This window comes from Stegodyphus dumicola, chromosome X1 (assembly GCF_044657685.1).
Source record: "Stegodyphus dumicola isolate Sdum_Otavi_A_Nest chromosome X1, ASM4465768v1".
In the NCBI taxonomy this organism is placed as follows: Eukaryota; Metazoa; Arthropoda; class Arachnida; order Araneae; family Eresidae; genus Stegodyphus; species Stegodyphus dumicola.
In genome coordinates this window covers 93,459,749-93,486,852 of record NC_140780.1, presented here as the reverse complement: position 1 = coordinate 93,486,852, position 27,104 = coordinate 93,459,749, and the positions used below count along the sequence as shown (strand labels likewise).

General features: G+C 32.8%; 2 protein-coding genes across 6 annotated transcripts in view; both read left to right on the top strand.

Annotated features, from left to right (window-relative positions):
• Positions 1–15,992, top strand: part of LOC118202594 (uncharacterized) — a 42,401-nt gene extending 26,409 nt beyond the window's left edge. Inside the window, exons 1-2 of one of the 3 annotated variants that reach the window (XM_085807404.1) lie at positions 728–882; positions 15,487–15,992. In XM_085807404.1, coding sequence (XP_085663530.1) covers positions 789–882; positions 15,487–15,779 — 387 coding nt within the window. In that variant the 5' untranslated portion in view covers positions 728–788 and the 3' untranslated portion in view covers positions 15,780–15,992. Of the gene's footprint in view, positions 1–727; positions 883–4,351; positions 4,500–15,486 lie in introns of those variants that run through there. The other 2 variants (XM_035374765.2, XM_035374763.2) reach the window with 2 other exon arrangements.
• A 6,502-nt stretch (positions 15,993–22,494) lies between these two features.
• LOC118202592 (alpha-N-acetylgalactosaminidase-like) overlaps positions 22,495–27,104 on the top strand; it is a 66,833-nt gene continuing 62,223 nt past the window's right edge. For all 3 annotated transcript variants that reach the window (XR_015038721.1, XM_035374761.2, XM_085808286.1), the window contains exon 1: positions 22,495–22,648. The gene's annotated coding sequence lies outside the window, so the exon portion shown is untranslated. The remainder of the gene's footprint in view (positions 22,649–27,104) is intronic.

Sequence of the window (27,104 nt, the reverse complement as noted above, 5' to 3'; positions counted from 1 at the left end):
CCAATCCGTTCAGCCACGGCAGAAAACCGTGTCAAAATACTAGTCAGCAGAATAATTCATATGTTTTAACAGTAATATTGCAGGTTAGGAAGTCAGCCCAAGTATAAAAACACACGAGAGAAAATTATTTGCAAATGTTTTGAAAATATAGACACTTGGCATACTAGAATAAGAGAACCACATAAAAAGAAATTTAAATTTCAGAGGCTTCCCAATATCTAACAAAGAATTTTAATACATCTAGCAGGGCCTTATCCTATCCGTAAGTATATTTTCATTCATTAAAAATATTAACAATAGGATAAACCGTCCTCTTCTATATTCGTAAGGAAATTCGCTTTCAAGATTTTCATAGAATTTGCAGAATATATTTAGCATTTTTAGATAGAAAATCATTGGTTTTATATCTCAAAATAAGTTCAGATCGTTAAAAGAGAAAGCGATGAAAAAATATATTATAACAGTTTTGAAAAGGAATGTGGAGAGCTGTTCTATTTGTGGTCAAAGAACTTATACCAGGTGTTCCGGAAAAATAGATGAACCAGGAAGGTGTTATGAATATATGATTCTCCTGCTTCGCAGCTGGAACTGTAAAACGCATCTCGAGTACCTATAGCTTTCATTTCCGTAGCCATTATACCTTTCCTAGCCCATTGTTCAATCTTTTTTGTAGTGCTTCACTTGAAACCTCTTATAATTTTTAACTGCGCCATTTCTGCGCAGCTGCGAATGCCTTTCAATGCGAAAATTTTCCTATTTATTTGCCTACCAACAATTTCATATTCTCAATGAAACTCTTTGAGTACGAAGCAATGGATGCTCTCCAGTTTATGTCTTTGTTAGTTGTTATTAACATGTGTGTGGGACTTTTCCATCATGATGGTAAGGCTAATACCTTTTTATAATGTTTATCACTAAGGTCAAATTTTGTAAGTATAGAATTATGAAATGATTTCAAATCTTGCAAATTTAACTTAGGAAAACCATGCCGCACAGACGGTAGGGGAGCCTCATTGCGATACCGAAAGGTTCGGGTTCGAATCCCGGAGAAGGCATGGGTGTAATTATCAGTCCCTTCATAGGAGGCAATGGTGGCCCACCTATTAGGTGCCTCCCTAATAAAGAGACCAACACATATGGCCTTAGGAGCGGCCGATGCCGACATAGGCAAGTGCCCGCCATAGGGAAAAAAAACTTAACATTCGTTGCAGATAGATAAATAAACCTTCAGCCTTTCAAACCACAGATATTCGTAGTATTATTCACTTTTTATATCTTGAGAAGCTTAAATAATTTTTATTCGTTGAATACTAACTCAATGAATGTAAAATAACTAAAATAATTTTAGCTGTAGCTATTACAATAATTTAAAATATTTTCTGTTATAGTTTGCATTTATTTGCCTATTACTTTAATACATATTTTTCTTTTATAAGATCTCGGATCCTTTAATAAGCTTGCACATAAATGAAAGGAAATGCAAATAAAAATTTGAAAAGAAATCTGCTTCTTATTTACTTTCCTTAGTCTAGTTTCTCGGTTTTGTAATTTTCAAAAATTTCCATGCTGGAGAGAAAACATGTGGCTTTGAAGGTATTTTTATTTGTAAGTATCTAAGCAGCTGAAATTACTCAAAATTTAATCTCATAAATTTCCTATTGGGAAATAAAAGAGCCTCATATCTATACATAACTGTTATCAAAAAAGTATTTAAACATGATCTACGATATTTAATCTTGTTTATTACTATCTTATGCATAAAACATCAGGCAATATAAAGACAAGATTTTCGTAAAATTAACAATTTCGTCAATAGAAATCTCTAACTCGAATCTAAATTGCATTGCATTTTTTCTATCATAGTGCAGTTTTCATTTGGCTGGGAAGAACTGTGCTAAATATTACTCATTCTTCTGAAACACTTCAATGTTATATAAAACTGCAGTGAGAAGGAGCACAAAACTGAAATTTCTAATAATTGAGAGCTTTCTTCCACAGATAATATTCTTATATAATCTCACAGCAGCTTGTTATTTTTATAAAAATTCTACCTCCATTTCTTATTTGAGTGATTATCGAATAAAAATAATACTTAAATCTAGGAAGCTCAATCATATGTTTACAGATGTTTATTTATCAGAAATCACTTTTTAAAAAACATTTTGTTTCATAATAATAAAGGATAATGAACTCGTGCCAAATTAAGAGAATTTGCAAATTATGCCTATTTTTACAGAAAGTATCGAACTAAAAGTATTAATTATACTGCGGAAGAATTATGCAAATATTCAGAGTTGAATACTTAAGAGTACACGTGCGCGTGATTGGGGGGGGTGATTTCAGCGAGTTTTTAGAGATTTGTGCGATCGTATTCCTTCACGACATTCGCCGTACTTCTTGCAAGAGTTGAGTAGCTTTTTATAGGGTATTAGGTAAAATGAGTAGCAGCAAACATATGGATGACGAATGAGATAGAGAATTGTCGCTAGTGTGGAGGTAGGCCAATCAAAAGCGCAGGTGGTCACAAAGCTCAATGAAACCTTAGTGTCGTTTGCAATTTGCGGAAATAGTTTCAGGACTCTGGTTTCATATCTAGAAAACATGGAAAATGTCGACCAAGATCAACAACGACAAATTAGGGTCGTTATTTGGCACTTTCAGCACGGTGACACAGGATTTCAGCTCAATGACACAGATTGACAGCTCTCACGTGAGCTGTATGCTGCCACTGGAACCCGACTTTCACAGTCTGCAGTTATTCGAAGGCTTCGTGAGATAAGTCTTGCATGCTAAACTAACGGCTATTTGCGTCCCGCTCACTGCAGTGCATAAGAGAACGCGTTTAGGACAACATGCGCCTTTGACCAGACTTCAGTGCAGCACCGTGCTTTTTACAAGTAAGTCCAGATTCAATTTGGACATTAGTTCTCGGTGTATGCATATTTGGAGAGAGCCTAGAACACAATACCATCCCTTTCTCATCAGGGAAAAGGATCATTACGCTGGTGGAGATGTAATGGTTTGGGTAGGCATTATGTTGGACGGCCACGTCTTCCTGCACGTTCTCCCTGACTGCTATGAGGTACAGAGAGCTGATCTTAGAGCCATGTTTTCGACTTTTCAGAGGCACAATTGGTCTTTGATTCCTGCTAATGGATGGCAAAGCTGCATCGTCCCCAGAGGGATCAGCTGGTTGACGATTACATGGAAAGTGAGGATATTTGCCGCATGAATTGGCAATCCAGATCTTATGATCTTTTGGGGCTTCAGGACCTTCTGATTTCTGATCTTCTGGGACGTTATTCGGTAGTCGCCATCCCCATACGAAAACCATCCCATACGAGTTAAAAAACTGGCCTAATGTAGGAGTGGAATCGACTGCCGCAGAGACGTCTCAACTCTCTCTTGACCAGTAAGTATACCATCTCACTGCTTACCTGCCTGAGTGGCAGAGAGGACCATACACCATATTAGACTCATTTTGAGTTCCAGATAGCAAAGTGGATTTTGGACATGAGCTTTACCGAAAATCATAAGTACGCAAAATGACTTTTGAGTGATGCATCTCTTTTTCTGTTATATATGTATATTCATACCATTCATTAAAATTGTCCATTAGTTTTTCAGAAATTCGACATGAAGTGCAAATTCTCTTAATTTTGCACACGAGTGTAATTTTAACAAAAAGTAGGAATTTTTTTTTTTTTGAAACAATAAAACTGGCATATAGTATATACCTGGAAAATTAATATAAATTTGATATGAAGTTGCTTGTAATATTCCATTTCATCCCCTTATATATCCAGATTTTTTTTTTTACATTTTTACGCATCCAAAATGTGTTAAAATGTTCAGAATATCGATTTTTCCAAAACTGAATGGAAGAGTTCTTAAAACAGAGTTTTGTAAAAAGTAATATTCGGTTGTTCAAACCAAATTGCATGACAAAGTTAAGGTTTCTCAAGAATGAGCTAATTTTGCATTAAATTTATATTTGTTTAACTACTTCAAGAATCAATTGCATTAATTATATATAAATTCACTGTCTTTGTAATATTTACTTGAAACAGTTTTTAACAGGTAAAAATATTTACTAAAACATTGTCTGTAGTTCCAAAGATCTAAACTGATTTTCAGCTTGCTGTGTTAATTTTGTTATTCTGAGAAGTATTCAAGTCTCTCTTCTATAAAACAAGTTAGAAGAGTAAGGAATTCGTAAAAATTACCCAAAAATAAAAGACGACTGACTGTTGACTTAAGAAGAAATTTATTTTTAGTTTTATTGAGAAACTTACAAATGCAGAATTCCAGGCATTTACTCAAACAATAGTATTTCAAACAAACTTAGACAACCGTGGTCATTGGTGTTCCAAATGAGAAGTCAAGCTAATTTCCGGTGTCATATTCTGAAAATAAAATGCGTAGTTTCACTGCAGCTGAGAAAATAGGGATTTCTGGTTCAATAAACTTCGTTCTTAGAAAATCTTGAATGCAAATAAGTAAGTAAATAAATTTTTAAAAATAAATAGCAAAGTAAAAATATAAATGCTAAACATTAATTATATGAGTAGCGTAAATGCCATCTAAAAGGTTCCTCGATCTAAAGAAAAAGAAAACATATGTCATTTTCTTTGTAGTAACATATAGCTTTATGCAAACATGCAGAATTCTCCTTTCATGCGATTTATCAAGTTCTTTCGTAACAGTTTATTTGGCCTATGCTCGTTATCGTTTGCTTGCAATTCTCCTTATTCTTTAGAAAAAACAATAAGTTCAATGTCTCTAGTATGAAAACTTAGCGATAAGTTTCAGGGTAATCATAAGAGAGTTTATCTTTTAAAAAATAAGTACTGTCTTTGTTTCTATTTTAATGTTGCGGAATGAAATGCGATATCCATTATCTCAGCAAAAGTTGCATCATTGCTGTTGAAACTGCCTTTTGTAGTAGCATTCGATAGTGATAGTCATTCTTTTGAAATAGGAGTGTGCTGTCGACTAAATTCAAAGATAGCTGTCTACAAAATGAGACTTGAAAATTATTCAGAGAATCCCACTGTAATTGAATAATTTGTACAAAATATAGCTGATCTAATGTTAAAACCGAAGCCGCCCAGTCAGTATAGTGGTCAGGGAAGGTGACTGCGATGCCGAAGGGCCTGGGTTCGAGTCCCGGAGAAAGCATGGTTGTAACTGTCCGTCCCTTCATAGGAAAGGCGATGGTGGTCCCCCTATTTAGGTGCCTCCATAATAAAGAGACCACCACATCCGGCCTTGTTTAGATTAATAGACTGAGTTACATCTGTAATTGTTCACAATCTGCCATTGGGGGGGGGGAATGTTAAAACTGCATTAAAAAAAACACATTATTTTGCTAAGTGATATGAAGTCGTTCATTTAGGTACCTCTCCCTCTCTTTCACACGCACGCATAAATACATATATTTATTTATATGTATAACATTTTTCATGTTTTAAGAGAAAGTCATTCCCACATGAAGTCAGTAGAGCTGCCTTTGAAAAACTATAAAAACTATATGTATCTAATTTTTAACTGGCATAGTTTTCGGTTACTGATAAATAGTTAGGATTTCTAAAAGATACATTTCATGATCAAAATAATAAAATTTGGGCACATAGAAATGTATTGTACTCTAGAATACTCGAAGATAACAACTCATTTCAAAATACGTATGCAATTACGATGCACCTGTATACATGATGCTGCTTTGCAGTAGCTGATATCAATTTTTTTAATTAATGAAATTATACCGATATATGTTTTAAGACAAATACAAGTATTGCAAAGAAACATAAATTTTTGAATCATTTTTATAAGTTATGAACATAGATCTTTTCTCATTATTTATGTCTAGATGTAGAAGACAATTAATTAATATTATTGAAGGCCCCAAGATTTTTCTTTGTTTCCTGAGATTTTTCTACACGTAAAACACGCCAGACTCCTTTACACAGATTTTTCAAGAAATAGTTTCAGAGCAGTCTCTGCATTAAATAATCTATTCGAAATCCCGTACAAGTGATAATAAGATTTCATGTTAAATCAAAATTGAGTAGATTTACTCTTCTGTTATTTTACATTTTGCACAAGTAGCTTTTTACTTATATTATGCACTTTTATTAATTTAGAAAAGCTTTCATGCCTTTATAACATTTTACAGAAGCATACCGGAGAAGATCATGTTTCAATCAAAATTATTCAATGTATATGCACTTTATTATTATTATTATTGCTTCATTGACTTTTAGCTCCTACTTAATAAATAGTAAAATAGTACAAAATAAGTTTTTGTGGTTATAATAAGTTAGGTTCTTTGAATATGTCAAAGCACACGAGGGCTATCTGCTTATGGGACAAAGGATGCCTTCGTGGAGGGAAACTTTAAGAAAATCTAGCTCGCATTCACGTTAAACTATAAAACGTTAACATGGGGAAATTAAACGTTAACATGGGGAAAATCACGGAAACCGATCGTGCAGCCAGCCCGTTCTCCAAAGTTCGAACTCAGGACGAACTACCAGCATTCAGAAGTCTTTAAACATCATGCAAATGATGTGACGAAATTTTTTTATTCGTATTGTTATTAAAACCTTCAAACGAAATACGGAAAACCTAAATATTTCAACTGTACCGATTTCGTCAAGGAAGTGGAGGTCGCTTACTTTCATCTTTACTGTTATTTTTGAAGTATTTGCTTTTGTACATAACGCACAAATTTCACAGAATGGAGACTGCTTTTAAGCAATATGGATTACATAAAGCTTAATACCATTTCTCGCTTTGGCTATTATAGTATTTTATTTTGTTTCTTTATTAAATTTTAATCTGACCACTGATTAGTTATTGTTGTTAGCTGCTAATTTATGTTTTCATTGCTCAGAATCCTAAATAATCTGGTAACATGTCATTATTTAAATGTCTAATACTATTTATTCTATTCACTACTGTGTTTCAAAAAAGCAGTTATCGCAGCTTAAAAATATTTATGTATATAACAGTTCTTTGCCCGCAATTACACTGATATTCAAAATTAAGAAAATTTTCACATTGAGTCAATAATTTGCAGAAGTAAAGAAAAATATTTTAAAAAGAAATTTGATACTAGAATGGGTTGATATAATACAAAAATTATGCCATGCAAAAGTCGCGATACACTTGCAGGATCGTGCGTAACGATCACCTGCCCAGCGAGGACTAAAACGGAAGCTAATGGGAGGTATAGGTTAAAAAGAGGTTAATAGTCCTAAAATTCTCACACCATAACTTCATACTGGAAAGGAAGTAATCTGAGTCCTTGTGGCAATCGGTCCTACTCCTACAGCAAGGCTTATTTCAAGTCTTGTGTAGTTTTGGGATGGAGAAAGCGAATTGAAATTGCCTCACAAATGCATGCCAGAAGTGTTTTATAAGAATCTCAAGATCTGAATGACAAATCCATCCAGTTAATATCCTCACTTTTCAGAAAGTCATCCGCCCATCAGCGGCCGAGTGGTAAAGTCGCTGAACACTGGTAGTTCGGTCCGAGGTTTGAATCCCGCGAACGGGCTGGCTGCATGGACGTTTTCGTGGTTTTCCCCATGTGTAGCGTGTATACGAGCCAGTTTCCCTTAGAAAGTCTTCCCCGAAGGCATCCCTCCCCTTAGGCAGATAGCCCCCGAGGCTTTGCCATAATCACACACACATAGAGAGAAAGTCATCCACCAGATTAACGCTCTATGGACGAGCGTTGCCGTCCACAAAAATTAAATGAAGGCCAATTATGGCATTAAAAAGACAAACACAAGGCAATATAATCCCTTCCCTATACTTCGCAGAAATCATATACTCTCTTCAAAGATATGAAGATAAATGCGTCCTTTCAACATGATATCTGCCCATAATCATCAAACTTCCGTTGCCATACTGCTCCCTTTCTCTGATATTGGAAGAGAGGTAGCAGATCTCTCTTTCTGTCCAGGCGATGGTATGTCGCCTGGGCAGAAATATATCGTTTATATATCGTATTCTTTTATATATCGTTTTAGATTTATTATAGTTTTCGAATAGAACATGTGGCAACGATCAGATAATTCTTCAAATGATATAAATTTTGTGCATTCTGAGTTATAATATGAACGAAATGTAACGCTGTTAAGTGAACCTAGCGCCAGAGTGTCGCTATGGTAAACAAATATAGTGAATTTTAAAGAATGCATTTATTCTATTGTGGTTTATGCGCTATCGACGAAGTAGATTTAATTCAATGCAATAAGTTTGAATGAAATGCAAGAAAAATACGTATAATTTAATATTCCGTACAAGGAAGTCATGTGGTGTACACATCAGATTTTTTTAACAGAAGACACTACGCAATATAATGAAATATAACAGATAAACAGTTAGAGTAGATAAACGCATCTGTTGTTGAAAAAAGTAACAAAAATTTGGTTATATTTAATGAAATACCGAAGATCTCTAGATTTGTTTACAATACTTAAGTTTTCCTTAAGGAGACAACCAGCTAAATTTCGAAAATATTGCATTTCTTTCCTGCAGATTTACTCTGTAAAAGAAAGCACTAACGTTTAAGACTCACTTTTCTATAGCTGTACCTTGGTGTAAGAGAGTAATCTGTGCACATTTCCGGAAGTATCTGTAGATTAATGAACTTGTTCTAGACAATCTGTGATATGAGCAAACGCTTTATTATTTATTACTATTTTTTAGTCAAAAGGGGAAATTTTCCCAGTAGGACTGTTAATTTTGTTTTGGCATTTTGCGTTGATTCACTTTACAAATTGTTGCCACCAAATATTAGAGACCTGTATTATATTTACAGGAATTAAATAATGAAGAATCTGCATAAATGTATGTATGTTTCTCCCCATTGTGATAAAACAGCGGTACTTAGAGCCATTCAGTTTAGATTAACGTACATTTCCACCCGAATATAGTCATCTGGAAGCCCAAATTTGGAATTTGGAATTTGTTTCATTAGCTATTTCATATTTTATTTTATACTTATTTAAAATGGCTATACACTTGTAATTCAATGCATGTGTCGTGAGAGCTGAAGATCCATCGGCATTTTCAGTCTCATCACCTATAAAGTTGCTCAGGTTTCATCACAGAACGCTACCGAATTACACCTGCGAGGAAGGTGAAGCTAAGTCCTAATTTTGAAGAACTAGCTGGAGGACTGATTGATCTAAGAGTTTTCTCGTTTCCTCTCCCTACCAGCAACCTCTTAAGAAGACAGTATTTTTAGTGCCTCCAAGCCGCAAAAACAAACACTTATAAGCTTCCATTCCTTTTCCGAGATTCAAACCCAGGCCCAAGGCTATACACTTGTAATTCAAGGCAGTTCTGTTTCTATGGTGCTGACCCTTCTACCACCATGGAAACAGAACTGCAGTATAGCTAGTTTTTCTTAAAGTTTCCCTCCACGAAGGCATCCTTTGTCCCATAAGCAGATAGCCCTCGTGTGCTTTGACATATTCAAAGAACCTAACTTATTATAACCACAAAAACTTATTTTGTACTATTTTACTATTTATTAAGTAGGAGCTAAAAGCCAATGAAGCAATAATAATAATAATAAAGTGCATATACATTGAATAATTTTGATTGAAACATGATCTTCTCCGGTATGCTTCTGTAAAATGTTATAAAGGCATGAAAGCTTTTCTAAATTAATAAAAGTGCATAATATAAGTAAAAAGCTACTTGTGCAAAATGTAAAATAACAGAAGAGTAAATCTACTCAATTTTGATTTAACATGAAATCTTATTATTACTTGTACGGGATTTCGAATAGATTATTTAATGCAGAGACTGCTCTGAAACTATTTCTTGAAAAATCTGTGTAAAGGAGTCTGGCGTGTTTTACGTGTAGAAAAATCTCAGGAAACAAAGAAAAATCTTGGGGCCTTCAATAATATTAATTAATTGTCTTCTACATCTAGACATAAATAATGAGAAAAGATCTATGTTCATAACTTATAAAAATGATTCAAAAATTTATGTTTCTTTGCAATACTTGTATTTGTCTTAAAACATATATCGGTATAATTTCATTAATTAAAAAAATTGATATCAGCTACTGCAAAGCAGCATCATGTATACAGGTGCATCGTAATTGCATACGTATTTTGAAATGAGTTGTTATCTTCGAGTATTCTAGAGTACAATACATTTCTATGTGCCCAAATTTTATTATTTTGATCATGAAATGTATCTTTTAGAAATCCTAACTATTTATCAGTAACCGAAAACTATGCCAGTTAAAAATTAGATACATATAGTTTTTATAGTTTTTCAAAGGCAGCTCTACTGACTTCATGTGGGAATGACTTTCTCTTAAAACATGAAAAATGTCATACATATAAATAAATATATGTATTTGAAATAAATATATATATTTTGCGTGTGAAAGAGAGGGAGAGGTACCTAAATGAACGACTTCATATCACTTAGCAAAATAATGTGTTTTTTTTAATGCAGTTTTAACATTGCTGACTCTTCTACCACCATGGAAACAGAACTGCAGTATTAACTAAGCTTCACAGATCTGCAACACAAGAATCTATGGGAAGTGGGCAAATATTTATTATGTGCTTGTGAAAAGCAAAGAGCCAAACTAAGAAGCATTTTTGTGTTTAGAGTAATGTATTGTGCATTTCAAAACGTCGTTTGGGTCCAGATGATTGTAATTTGGAGAAGATTATAGTGTTTCCATGTTCCGATATTTATCACAGCTTAAAATTTTCTTGTCTGTAACCTTTTTTGTTAGCTTAAGTTTCACGGACTTCGGTTCGTTCATAAAATGCCCAGTTCTTGTTATTATTTTGTCATATTTTGTGTATGTCCAGGTGAGCACTGTGTAGAAAAGCGAAGTAAAATGTGATATTTTTAGGTAAATAGGAGAATAAAACCTGTTTTGCTAAAAGTGATAAATATTCTGGAGCATTCCTAAGTATTCTATACCTGAGTTTCATATAATTTCGATACGATTACGTATTGTTTGTGATTTCTGTCTTATTTATAAATTTACTATTTAATTCTTCAAAATTGGCATTCTGTTTGCAATACATAATAATAAATGTTATTTAATGTAAAAATAAGTGTCTATTCAAATATATTTACTTAATACTTTTTATAAATGAAATAATTTCTTCTTTCTTTGTTATTCATCTGAATACTTGTGACTGTTTCATGAAATCTTTGCAAGGGAAAATTTAAATTATTATTATTGTTATTGTATAGTTGGAAGATTATGGATAGCTTAAGTATTAGTTACTTAGTATAAGTAACAGTATAAGAATATGATGATTATTCTTCTGACCAAAAATTCATTCATACTCGTAATAAAACCTGAGTTCACCTCATTACTTGACTACTTGTGAGGTTGATTTAAACCCTCTATGTGAAAAGAAATCATTGCGTAAAATTTATATGTGAAGTAAATAATTATTACAGAAAACTTCAATAAATTAAAAAAAATTAAAAAAAGGATTTTTTGAGTTGGGTACGCATTGTTTACCACCACTGATCTTACCATTATCCAAGTTATACTGAGGCCTTTCTTTTTTTAGTATAGTATAATTTAAAATCAGCTAAAAAAATCATTGATATTTCTGGTACTTTATTCAAAAATAAAACGAGTGAAACATTTCATGGCTAAATCCTGCATCAGCACATTAAATTCTTATATTATTCTTATTCAGATTTCAAGCTGCGCTTTACAGGAAATTTTTCAGATAGGTTTCTTTATAATCTGTATGGAATGTGAACATGAATCCTCATTATTCTATATTTTAAATTAAGATTTAGTCAGTCCATTGATTTTAAATGCTAAATGCGTCAATTTATTTCTTTATTTCACTTTCAACTAAAAGTATTTAATATTATACAAAGGATGTATTATATATATATATATATATATATATATATATAAATTGATAATAATTTATATATATATATAAATTGATAATAATTTATATATATATATAAATTGATAATAATTTATAATAAGAAAACTTTCCATATACCATCTCCAAGGAACACAAATTCAGTTTAAATGCATGAATGAAAAAAAATTTAGTCAGAATTTAAATAGTATTTTAAATAGTAATATCAACTTCTGGTTTAAAAATCTGCTAAAAAAATTCTTTAATCGCAAAAATACCAAAACCAAAATTAAATATTAAGTATATATATATATAAATTTGAAAAAACCTTAGGTCAACTTGTTATCAACCACCACGTTATACAAGATTATAGCAAATGTAATTGCCTAATGCCTGTCTTCAAAAAATATGTCGATCCTTTCCACCAACATGTTATTACTGGAGATCTTAATATCATTGAAGATACAGAATTACGAACCCTTATGCAACTTGGCACCAAATTTCGTCCTACTTTCGGTATTAATAAGCACGTTTGCCTCAAACAATTCAATAATGATCTTGATAAATTTATCATATTAGCTAGTAATAGATCCAATTTACCTACTACAACTTTTCTTGAATGGAAAGCTGCACTAATTAAAGAATTTCAACATTTGCTATTCAAGTCACCTTTTTTCAACTCTTTACACAATAAAAAACGTCTAGAGGATCTTATTCAAAAACTGCAAGATAACTTTATCATCACGAAGATTGACAAAGCCAACAACAATTTTAGTGTTATTTGAAAACAATTTTACTTCAACCTTCTGCATAAAGAGTTAAATAATACCTGCACTTACCAAAAAATCACTACCAGTACTAAGGTTCTTATCAATAAATTTAACGCACTACATAAAAGGCTTAAAATACATCCCCAGAAATATAACAACAGGTTTGCCAATCTCTATGCCTTACCAAAATTTCATAAGTCTCCAATAAAATTCAGGTTCATAGCTAATAGTACCAAAAATTATCTTAAAGAAATAGATTATCTTTTTGCACAAAAACTTCGTATGATACGTGACCTAATTAATAACTATGATTTTAAGAATACGCATTACAACTGGATGATCTCTAGTAACGAACTAGTTCTTAAAACTGTAAATTCACTTAAAATAGACCATATCCAAAGCTACGACTTTGAAAACCTCTATACTTCTCTACCACTTGAAGAAATATTTACAAGTTTACTTGCTCTTCCAGATTTATTTCCGCAAATTTCTACCATTATTAGCAACGAAAAATGGCAACTTTTCCTCTCCAGCGTGCTCTTCAATAATTTTATTCAATTTAACAATAGCATCTTTAAATAAGTGAAGGGAATACCAATGGGTGGTAATTTTTCAAGCTCTGTCTGTGAATTATTCCTTTTTACAAAAGAATTTACCTTTGTCCGTTCACTCAGTACAGAAGAACATAAATTTTACCAACACATCTATAGATATATTGATGATGTCATTGCATTTAATAACTACAACAAAATAGAAGTTGCTAATATCTACCCTACATGCTTAAAACTAAATAAAACAAATACAGAGCAGCATAATGTAGTCTACCTTGATTTACATATTATTGATTACAATTTTATAAAAGTTTACGACAAAAGAAGAGAAGTTAATTTTTCCACACTAAAATTAACCAACTGGAATTCAAATATTTCCAAAAGAGTCATCCTTAACACAATTTATTCACAGCTACTCAGAATAAAAAGAATTTGCAATACTGCAAAACACCTACAAAAAGAAATACTATACTTCGTAACTATATTGAAAAGTAACCTAATTCCTCATAAAATAATTTAAAATACCTTAAAAAAAAGCTGGCATTAGCCTTACCCTATTTTTAGATTTTTTGAGTTAGATAGTGATATTTTAAGCTGAAAGCCTAATGGGAAGGTATAAAATGGATGGCTGATTCAGAGAATCTAATGTAAAAAGTGTACAGATAATTCTTGTTACTACATTTTCTTTCCTCCAAAAAATTTTGGCACAATACTTTTAATACTATTGTTTAAATAGTTTTAAATTTCTTTGATGGCCAATTTTACTACTTTTATTAACAAATTGGGCCTTTTCGTTTTTCATAGTAGCTTGATCGCCCGCTAGCTTGAAGAATTACGACTTTTTATTAACAAAATGACTGTTTTTTCTTTTTACTCTTACTTTAGTGGCCAAGATTAGTAGTTTTAGCTGAATTAGCCATTTTCACTTTCAGTAACAATTTGTTCTTCCAACAACTTGACTGACGCCATTTTGAAATCTTTACACGTTTTTCCGAGCTTTCCGACCCCCTTCGAAAATTAGAGACGAGTTACAGCTAACGGACAGTTTTTTCGTATTGGCTGATGCCCAAAAGACATCGCTCCCCCCTACTTACGTCACACGACGAGTGGGATGACGCTGAAGTCCACAGAAGGGAATTACAACCCCTATTCAACTTAGTTTTTAGAGGGAGAGTTCTGCATCGCCACAGGTCAGTTTTTTCTGTTTCTTTTACTACAACTTTTTCTTGGTCTTACCAAGACCCACTGTGATTGTTTTCATTTAAATTTGCATTTAAATTTAATTACAGACTTCTAAATTTTATAAAGGAATAAATCTTGCTTGCAGGTCCAGCCCGTATGTTGTTGTATATTTAGGACTAATAGCAGACCGCTATTTATTTTTATTTTTATTTTTATTTTTATTTTTGTCTTGATTTTTGATGTAATCAGAATAGTTTTTACATATTTTAACACCTTAATGTGTCATTTTGTGCGGGCGCGTCGGGAAATAGGAACAGAGAATTGAGACTAATAAATTTTCCAAGACACTTTGTCTAATTAAAAAAATTTTGTAGCGAAAAAGTTTCAATTGTCTGTTTCGGCGAAACGCGTAATGGAGTTAGCTTGATTCGACGTTCAATTAGATATTTCCCTTGAAAAGCCAGATTGGACCTCGAATTCAGCTAATTTACCATTTTCCGCTTTCTATTTTTTATCTGATTTTGTTTGTTTTATGTTTTAACTTGTTCCTTGGTTTGATTTTCATATGTTTTAATTTTTCAAGTGTCACATCCATAGGTATTTTACTGTATTTTTTGCCATTACTAGTTTCCAACGCTAAGTATTTTACTGTGTTTATTTTCTTTTCTCGTGTAGCATAATTTCTCACCCTTCAATAACATTTTTTTAAAATGTGTTGAACTTTTTGGAGCCACAGCTCCTGGTAACTTTTAGGCGAGCTTACTACAATTTCTAATTTACTTAATTTTGCAGCATATTGCGCAAAAAGTTATCTAGACCACATTGGTCATACAGTATTGTACTAACTACCTTGCTTGTTATATTTTATATATATATATATATATATATATATATATATATACATAAATAAACCCCCAAAATAACATTGCAAAGCAAAATTAATATTGCCAGGATTATGAATAATCTTTTAAAAATTTTGTTTTTCAACTACTTCATTACGGCTAATATGACTTCGAGCTACATGCGTACTAAAGTAGCAAAGACCTAGTAACTAAAAAAATGTGTGTCTTTTTTCAGATGACAAGGCTGATATTGGAGAATTTTCTCTGATAAGAGAAAAGCGCTCTATGGACCGCAATAATGGCAGAAGACAAAATCGCAATTCTAATAACCGAAATTCAACTAATTCAAATGGAAGGGATGGAGGAGGAGGAAGAGGTGGAAATGGAAATCGGAATGGGAGTGAAGATGGAAATGGTGGAGGTTCCAATCAAAACAGAGGAAGTCGAAATTCAAGTCGAAGGCGGAATGGAAATCGCAGGACAACATCTGATTCTTTTTCTACAACTCAATCAGACAATGAAGAATAAATTCAGTTCAGAAGTTCCAGTGTGACTATAATAAATGCATCTCTTTTCTATTTTAATCAGACTAATCATTTTGTCAATTCTGTGGAGTTATTTTGTTTTTGAAACACAGAAAGAAGCAATAAAATGAAAAAGATATGATGGTCACATTCATTAACGCAAATTCAATTCATTAATTTTGAAAAATAAATGCATTAAACGTAGTCAGTAGATATGTTTTCAGTTCAATTTTTTCTCGTTCTTTTGTAAGACATTTAATGCCATGTATAACCATTTAATTCCAGTTTTAATTAAAAATCATACCTAAATTTTTAGATATTTCTCATAATGTGATTGCTCTACATTAACTGATACAGCCCATTTGATGATTTCATGATTTTCATAATGCTTCAAAATATTAGACCTGAAAATCGAATGACGATATTAAGTTTATAATATCAGTGCATATTAGCCTCAGGAAACTGCTGAGTTTCTCAAAAAAGCTTTTCTTACATTAAAATTAAAATGTGCTGACATTAGTATACATAAAGCATAACGCATATTTACAAAATAAGTTTTAAAAAATCTCCTGGAAGGCTATTTAAACATAAATGAGGAGGAAACATGTAATTTTTCAGAAAAGAAAACGTTTGAAGAAATCTTATGCTCCTTTAAATGGATTTGTTTTAAATCTAGGCTAGTAATAATTATAACATGAAGATAAAAAGAATAAAGATGAAAGATGTAAAGAGATCCTATTTATTCTTAATTATCTTCAAAAGTTTAAAAAAACGATTGCGAATATGTTCTTTTCTAATCTTTTCAAATTAAATTTACTTACTACTGGCTAAGCCACTATTATACAACGTATACACCATGTCCATTTAAGTCGTTTTGCTATTTCTATTTTGGCAACCGTTCATCCAACATATATACGTAGTGTATGTATGTAAACATATAAGTAAAATATATAAACATATACCTAAAATATATAAACATATACCTAAAATATATAAGCATATACCTACAATAATAAAAATATTTTAAACTACCCAAACATTCAGAATAAGGCATTTTTAAACTTTAAAAGTTAAGTTTGTAAAAATTACAAAATCTTAATTTTATATGATTCTTATAGTTGTTTAATAAATGTTTAATAAAGTTTATACACATTCTTAAAAAAAAGAAAAAAAAAAAAAAAAAAGGCATAACCATTAGACTCCCACAAGAAAATAAATTGACACAATATTTAATTTTAAAGTAAGGGAGTTTTGTAGATTTTATAGGGCCTTATCTCCCTTCTTGAGTTACCGGTTAAATCAATTAAAATAATTCAAAGCTGACTCCCCCCCCCATTTAGTCTCAAAAGCTCCGTTCACAAGAGCAGATTCGATCGGTAGCGAAAACCGGTTCTTACAACGTGTCCCATTCATATGGGAACAACCATTAACTGTCTCGCCGAATTGGAGGTAGAACTTGGTTGAATCAAAGAATCCTTCGCCGGGAATCGAACCGCGGACTTCTGGAATACGCGTCCAGCGTGCAGACCAGCACACCACGAAGGCATGCAAAAAGGCGGGAGAAATACCTTATATACTTAATTTGCGTACAAATAATATTAAAATTGCAAGTGTTGGTTAATTTGTGCCTCTATATTGTGCTTCTGTGCGAACTAACACGCGCCGAGTGTTGATAACGTAAACGGGGTAATTTATATTATGTATGTGGATGGGAGAAAGGGAGTTTGTAAATTTTAGTTAGCTTTTAGACAACTTTAAATTTGATACTTTTATTATATATGCCAATTTCTTCCGCTTAGAACTTAGCTTGGCTGCTTGAAATGAAATATACACCCAAAATTACTCACGAGTAAAAGCGCGACATTTGAACGACCCTTGTAATGTCCGCACCTGCATTTTAGTGATGTAATTTTATTAAAAAAAGTTCGGACATTGCGTGAGCGTGTACGGTAATTCACTACCTATAGGAATATTTTTTTTAATTACTCAAGATTGATTTAAAACTAAGATTAAACGACTAGAAATACACTCATGTCCAATTAATTAAGGATAATTCGGAGTCACGCGGAAATCGTACTCTAAAATAAATATATCACTTGTAGAATCACTACACATATCTTCAAGAATCTTATGCAAATTTCAAGAAGTAACCAGATGACACCGATGGTGCGTCACAATGACGAGAGTGTAAGAGAGTGATATATAAGGAATACAGGCAAAGAAGTAAAATTATTCGCAGGCGCTTTATAAGCATTTCACTGCAATAACCGAATAGTTATGACACAAAGGACGCATTTGGATGATTTTTTACGTGGTAGAATTATCGGCCGTCAGGAATGTGGGCGTACCCAACTGGAAGTATCAGACGAACTTGGAATTGCCCAGAGTGTCATCTCCAGGCTTTGGCAACGATTCCATGATGATGGTAATGTGAGTAGACGTTACAGCACAGAGTTACAACGCCGAATGAGGACCGGTATTTGGCAGTTACTGCCAAAAGAAACAGGCGGAGCACAGCCTTCGACCTCTCTCGTCAGCTCTCTTCAGCCACTGGTACGACAATTTCAAGGCAGACCGTATACAGACGCTTAGGGCAGATTGGTCTATATGCTCGTAGACCTGTCAGATGCGTTCCACTTACTGCAACTCACTGTCGCCTGCGGTTAGCCTGGAGTAGAGAGCATGCATTATGGACACCGCAACAGTGGGCTTGTGTGACGTTTTTCGAATAGTCCAAGTTTAGCTTGCAGTCTGATTCTCGCCGGACATTCATATGGAGAGCTCCAGGTACCCGTTACCACCAAGAAAACATCATTGAACGACACCGTTACGGTGGTGCAGGAGTGCTCGTTTGGGGTGGAATTATTCTGGGTTCCAGAACTGACCTGCATGTTCAAATTGGAACCATGACAAGCCAAATCTATCGGGACGTCATTCTGGAACAACATGTACGTTTGTTTCGGGGCGCCCTGGGCGCACAATTTGTGTTTATGGATGACAACGTCCGTTCTCACCGTGCAAACATCGTAAGCGAATGCCTTCAATCGGAGGATATCACCCGTATGGACTGCCAGCATTCTCACCTGACTTGAATCCAGTAGAGCACGTGTGGGACATGCTTGGCCTACGAGTTGCAGCCCGTCAACCTCCTCCTACATGTCTACCGGAACTTCGCAGAGCATTGCTTTTTGAGTGGTGTAATATCCCCTAAGATCAGATCGATAATTTGATACTCAGCATGCCTAGGAGTTGTACGGACTGTATTGCATCGTCTGGGAGACATACAATGTATTAACAATCATACCAACCATGTAATATTGGATTTTTGTAAATAGGTTTTTTTTTTCTTTTGTAATTTGCTCCAGGGAGAAAATATCGCTAATTGTTTTAATAATATCAAACATATAGCATCATTTTTTGCTCTTTACCTTTTGTTTAATAAATAAGCTTTACAAATAAGTCAAATTTGTTTTGCTTCTAACTCTTCCTTTGCCTGATTTTGCATTATCCTTAATTTATGGACATGAGTGTAAAATGAATTTCATTGAGAAAGAAATATTGGTGAAAAAGGTGTTAGGCTAAAAATAGAATTAAAAATTAAAAAAATTGGCTAATGCCTATTGAGTGGAAGATAAAGCTTGCACGAGTTGTCATCCCCCGTGCCGTTTCGAGTGATATGAATCGTTACAAGAAAGCAGAGCTCTTAGAAATGCATTTTGCCTCTAGGGTTGCAGATGGAAATGAGGCAGCTGCTCAAAGAATATGCATGGAAAAATCCTTCATTGTACAAGCTTCGTGTTTGTGTAACGATACACACCGCTTGCAGTTCGCACATTGGACGGGCAATTTACCCAGCTGAACGCTTTTATCCTCCGCTCAACAGCACTCCCTGCAACCCCACCGCGCCATTTTAGCACACACATTCCAATACAAAATCTGCTTATTACGATCTCTTCTGTCTGCTTTTATATTTTCACCAGATGTTTTCTGAGCAAATTGTATATTACGATGCGATCAATATTTATTTTTACAACCCGAGGATAAAACTACGATAGATTTCAAGTGATATTTCCTTGATATAACTCATAATCTTGAAAAGTGATTGTATTCTCCCGAAACATTTTGCTTTCTCGTAACTCGAATATACCTTAATCTGCAATGAATTTATTTCTTGGCATTCAAGATTCATAAGAAAATGTTTAGTTGAAAAGAGATTCTCTTGCTAAACGAGGGAAAATTCAGAATAAAATCTTACAAAACCATGGAGGCCATGTACAAAACGGAGGGGAAAAATATTGGTTTGTTTCATCTGCGCTTTTTATTTATTTTTATTTATTTATTTTTTATTATTTTTATCTTCTAATTGTATCTGAAACAAATAATAGCACTTATTTCAAAATTAGCGAAAGCTTTTATAATTAGCTTGTCATTGGGCAAAAGACGTATACTAATGTATCAATTGAGCCTATGTTTACTCGTAAATATTTTAGATAGAAAGCAGTTCCTCTCATTTTGCGCTGAAGCTGGCATATGCAAAGTGCTGCATCATATCTACCATACGTAGTATTTACGAAATTCCCTCACCTGTATACTATCGATTGCATTAAGATCGAAAGTTCATATTTGGGATGAAACTCCGCAACAACACAAAAAGTACAGTATCGATAGACGTACTGCAGAGTCAGAATTTTTCGATGTGAGAAAAACTAAAGAAATCCGCAATGCCCTCGCCTGGATTCGAAGTCCAGACCTCCCGATTACGCGTCGGTCGTGCTCTCTAGTTACACCACGAAGTACATACAAAGTTCTTACATATTGTTAATTATATTTTGGAGTTTTTCTCCTTATCAATGTGTCAAGATATGCTTACAAATTTACAACGATCCTCAACATACAGGGTGTTCAACTCTTGCCATCACTGCCGTGTTCTCCAGATCTCTCACCAGTTGAAAAATTATGGCCGTTAGTTACAGCAAGGCAAGGGCAACAACATCCGCGAGTCGCAGTAGATGAACGCTGGCAAGGAAATGAATGTCCCAAAATATTATTTAAAGTTTTTTCGATTCCTTTCCCAAGCATGTATCCGCTGCTATTATTATCAGAGGTGGATACTGAGATTGTCAGAGGTGGATTATTGTCAGAAGTTTCTGCATACTCTGTATCTCAAAATTACCTGGAATTGATGCTGTATTAACTAAAACGTAAATTATGAATAACATGAAAAAATTTATTGCCATCTTTTAAAGTGCTTAATTTAAAATACACTTTAAAATGCACTTGATTGAGAATAACTAGAAGAAATGAAAACAAACACAAAAGCTAATTGCAAATTACATAAATGTGAACTGAGGGCACATAAAGCTGATTTAATGAAGCAGAGAAAATCTTTAATGCATAAACAATATTTTGTGTCTGAAAATGGATGATTATCTTAAATTGGGTACATTGTGTTTATTCTATAATATATTTTTATACTGAAAAATGTTTAAAACTGATATATATATATAATTTAAACAAAAGAGAGTCAAAATTTCTGATCTATGATGTGAACCTAAGATGTGAATGTCTGTTCACAATTAAAATTATCTTCTAGATTCCAAGACATTATTCATGCTTTTTGCTTTACTAAAATTGCGTACAAATATTCAGTTTTAAGTTCTCAGGATCACTTTTACTCACTTATCTAATATATGCGTTAGTAGTTTTTCTCTTTCCCATGCTAATAATTTCTACTTAGGTGACTTAAACAACTTTGCATTGAAGTTGCCTCACTTTTGTGCAAAAAGCGATTAAAAAAAATTTCTCTATTTTCACTTCCCTCGCATCGTATTGTATTAATATTAGATGGGCTAACGCCGTAAAAATAATTGTAGTAAAAGGGAAAATATTTCAAAACAAGCGTAAGGTTATACAAGTTAAAACTAACATTTGCGATTTTATTGATCTATCCTTAAAAAAAGTAGATTTTGTCTCAGTTTTAAAGTGAGTGATCATGTATCGGTTTATGGCCCATGTTTCATATACTTGAAATTCGTTTTCCTGAGTATAGTGTTGTTAAGGTCTAAATATTTGAATTGACTTGAAAAATAAAGCAACACCAGATATCTAAATAAGCAAATTTAACAGTGAAAAAAGATAGTTTCTTATTAGTAATCAGGATCTGATGATGGGAAATAAGTTTAACAATCAGAACGGAATTAACAAGTAGAGTAATTAGGATATTTTGGAACAGAAGACTCGAAAAATGTGCAATGCCCTTGCCAAGACTCGAACCTGGATCTCTCGAATATGCGCCGAGTGTGCTACCGTTACACCACGAAGGCATGCTGGAAGGAGGGAGAAAATACCTTATAAACAATTAAAGTAAAGGATTAAATATTAAACTAAAGAAGCGATGAATTAAAAAAAGAAACCGTTCAAAAGAATTAACACAACAGAAAGAATCAGAATGTTAACAATTCAAACGTGAGAAAACACCTAACAACGGATATGAATACATTAAATAACAGCCTAAATTGGATGAGAATTTATTGAAAAAAATGAAGATTTAAACAAAGAAAAATTTGTAACCAAGTTTTAACCGTTTCAAGATTTTCGTCAAAATTAATATACATAATACATGGCTAAACAATAGAATTGCAATCCGTAACCTACGGAACGTTCGGAGAGTGACTTTGTGATGACGTCAGAAGTCATGTGAGCTTTTACAAACCTAGGATGTTGCAAAAGTCACATGATTTTTAACTTCACGTGCTACTTTTAGTTACTTTTTGAATTTCTAGCACACTCACCTCACTGGCAGCAAACCTCTATCGATACCGAGCAACATAAAGCTTAGCGCTGGTTGTGTGTAAACTCCCGTGAAAAGAACTGGTAAGTATATTTCAGCAGTTTTCATAATTCCTCAGTAAACGCAATGGATGAAATCGTAAATTTAATGCTTTGGAGTCAAATTAAAATAATGGTGCAATGCTTTGCTCAGTAATTTACTCGGCTAAAATATCAACAGTATCTACGCGTGAGAGTATTGAGAAACTGGGGAAAATTTGCATCATAAAAAAAAAAAAAAAAAAAAAAAAAAAAAAAAAAAAAAAACATTCATTTGATAAAAGAACTCCCATTGCATAAAATTCGCCAAACTGTTAACACACCGGCTCATTATTCAAAATAAGAGCAAGTAAGCAATTCTAAAAGATGAATGTTCTTTACTCACCTTTTATAAATCCTCCTTTTGGCAGTGTTGCACGTTTAAAATTATAATCTTTTAAAAACTAAGAATACACATTTATCTGAAGTCTTTCCAGCTGAGTGTAGAATTAATAAACAGTCGTGGTGTTTCAGCCGAAGCATTTTATAAACTGAATATTATTACAAGTATTAATGTTTTGACCTTCGAAACTATTTTTCCCGACATCGGTTGTCCATTAAACCCTAAAAGGCGCGATTTCTGAGATAAATATATTTTATACGATTATTGCTTTATTGTTATAGACAAAATCATTCTATTCCGTGAAACAATAGACAGGTTGAGATTCTTTTATCACTACTAAATCTTCTTCAGCTGTTATTTTGATAACAGAAATTGCTTTATAGTTCGATGTAGCTGTTAAATATGTTCATTCGAAAATATCGTATTAGTGTAGCTGTGAAAGTAAGATAATGAATGTACAAATTGATGATATGTGAAATTACTAAAAGTAAAAAATAATACATATCATCGAAAAGCTGCGTAATACAATCATAAAAACAAAATACCTGATTCCTGCAGTATTACAAATCATTTTGTATGAAGAAAACGACTACTGCATTTTTTTATTTACCGAAAGTAATTTAATAAAAAAATTTTAATTAAAAATATTTCCTTAACTAATATATGCATAATATGTATATATATAATTTATTATTAGAAAATGCATTCATATATTATCTCCAAGAAAAAGAAATTTAATTAAAGCTATGAACAGTAAGTATTTTTAAGTAACTTTCTAAGCAAATTAGTATCTAGGGTTATCTAGATCTGTTTTAACAAAAATTATTTTAAATCTGTAACGAAATATATATAAAACCTTTGATGTTTTCATTTGAATGCGTGCTGGGGATGAAAGTATGCATATTTTTTTTATGACCTGGATGTAAGAGTGCTTTTCACGATGAATGAAATAAAAGAAACAACACATCTTTCACCATTTGAAAAAGTGTTTATTTTTGGTGCCCGTTTATCAAGGGCCTCGATTTAAGATAGCAGATCTCACTGGATTTTCAAAAGCAGCCATATAAAAGGTTTTCAAATGTTGAAATCAGAACCCACAGTCCTTCTCTAGAGCAGGGGTGGCCAACTTTTTTGTATATATGATCTACTTTTTATCTTAAAAGTGTGTCGCGATCGACTTGTTATCATAGGTGTACTCTAAGGGGGGGCATGGTGTAAAATAACATTCAATGTTTATATACTGTATTTCAGTATAAGGTGCATTCCAGCGAGGTATGGTTAGATAAGTGTAATATATGTTAAAAACTAATTTTTAAATCACTTATTAAGTTTTCGAGATATAGGCTCATGAAAAAAAAAAAATAAATAAATAAATTTCCAGACCCAACTTTTAATAGTGTGTGTGTGATTATGGCAAAGACTCGAGGTCTATCTGTCTAAGGGGAGGGATGGGAAGACTTTCTAAGGGTAACTGGCTCGTATACACGTTACACATGGGGAAAACCACTAACTTTTAATAGAAGCATTCCGTACTTGCGGTACCTAAAAAATTCGATTTTCCTACACTTTTTCAAGATAGATTTTTACTAACTTAAAATGCAATTTATTTTTTTAATCTACTGCCATTTATAAGTTGCTGTACTATTTGTTCGTTAATATTAAAAAGTTTTATAAAAATGCACAGTATGGCTGATAATTTGATTTCAATATTTCACTTTGATATTTTGGGGGGCCAGGTGTCCTGCCTGTATAAATAACATGGTTTACTTTTTGCTAATCTATCAATAGCTCGCTGAGCATACCTCGTACTGAAATATAGATATAAGTATTATCTACCTACGTAAAAAACCACAACAATAATTATTTAAAGATCCTAAAAACTCATGTCAAAGTTAAAAAAAGAACATGGATAATTATTAACAATATTTATTAATTCAAAGTAGCTACAGATAAAGACAGTTTTATAATTTACTTTGTTGCCTTAACATCAATGGGAAGACTGTGTTTGCATGTTCCTAACCAAGGCATCATAACTAGGTGTATATCCTGGCAAAGATAATAATAATGAGTCTTCAGTATATCAATTAGTCAGAATAGAACGTTGTTTAGTCTTCGTGAGTTTCAAGTATGAAAATGCCGATTCGCATAGGTATGTAGATCCGAAACAGGATTAGATATATTCGCTACATTTGGTGATACTGGGATATTTTTCTCTGTTGACATATTTCGAAAATTCTTCTTCAAATTTTCGGGCGTGTAAGATTAAGTCAGTTTGTAAAATTATGATTTCCATTCCTAATGCCTTTTGATCCATATGAAATATGTCTGAAACTTTTTGGCTAATGCGTTTCACATTTAAATATTTTTTAAAAGAAATACATACGAATTCCACAATTTCTTTAATTTTTTCAAAATCCTGGAATCTTATTTCAAAATCTTCAATTACTTTTTGGATTTCCGCGATATAGTTGTCGATCGTATAATTAATATTTTTATGTTTTTGTAGGTTATTCGCCCTATTTGGAAAATGATTCAGATTATTTTGTTGCAAATCTTCTATAAGCAAAATAAATTTTGTTTTATATGCGTCTATGCATCTGATCATATCAATTACTGTTTTATTTTTACCTTGTAATTCTAAATTTAAATGACTTAATATTGAATGAAATCAGTAAGAAATGCTACATCACTAAGCCAAGTTTCATCATTTAAATTTTCAGTTTTCATCTTGTTCGTGAAGAAAATCTATAATTTCAGGCAATAAATCACGAAATCGCTGCAAAAATTTACCTCTGCCTAGCCATCTGACATCCGTATGTAGTAATAATTCTGGTTGGCCTTCATCGAGCTGCAGTTGGAACAGACGCCGTTTGAGGGAACTTCCTATTGAATTAACAATTTTAAATGCTATGTCCATTATCTCTTTTATGTTTTGTCTTTTGCTAGCTAACATAGCTTGTGAATTTAATAGTTAATACTCCTTTGCTGGGTTTAAATTTCTGACCAAGTAGAATGGACTGTATCTGAATTCTTTTTCGTAAGAGAATTTGGGACTGTATCTGATTTCTTTTTCGTAAGAGAATTCGGTTTATCTATTTGAAAAGTAGCATCAGAATATTATTTTAAAATTTTATAAGGGCCTGAAAAAGGAGGAGAGAGTTTTCTGGTATTAGGATACTGAAATTCATCATGCATTACTAATTCACCAGGTTTAAAATTACTTGCTTTAAAAATGTGTGTCATTTCTACCTTTGTTTACATTATGGTAATCATCAGATGATTTCTGAGCAATTTTCTTAGCTTCTTCAGTTGATGGATACAGATCTTGATTTTCGAATAAGGAATCCCATGGTAATCTTCTGTACATTAAATAAGGTGGTAGGAATTTTGTCACAGAATGTGCTGTAGTATTGTATTCTTCGACTCAGGTAAAACAGTAGTTCTTTGCAGTTTGGGTTTCCGCGCAACAGCGCTACCCCTGAGTAATCTAGATGGCCAATTTTCGAACACATGATACTAATAAATGTATCAGAAGATACGGCGTAATCAAAGTCCTAAGGATGACTCAAAAAATAAAGTATTCTAAATGGGCCGATGCTGTTCGCACCAACATTAACCACACATGCGCATTGAGTTGTCGGATCCGTTATCTGAACCCAATCGAAAAGAACGGATTCTACGTACTCGAACTGCCTAAGTGTTGTAGTGAATTTTTTTTAAGGCGGCTTACTACCTTGGCGTAGTTTATCATTTTTTAAGCGTTGGCGACTTTCAAAAGTTTAGAAAGGAAAATGGGTTCCTTTTCTTATATATATTAAAAGGAACACATTTCCTTTTATTAAAGTATATATAAAAAAGGCCAGATTTTTATGTTCACAATGTTTATGGTTTCCCTGAACGGTTGGAATAGTTTAAATGACTGATTTTTTTTGGGGGGGGATAAAATCTTTTTTACATTTTTTGTACTTCTTAGAATACATTTAGCTTAAAAGATGTGTTTTGCACAATCAAGACTTTAGTTCATTGCTCTATGAAAATTGTCTGAGAAAAGATAATAAAAATTAGACAGAGGATTTCTGTGTAGAAAATTTAGACATGAAATATATTAAAAGCGATTAA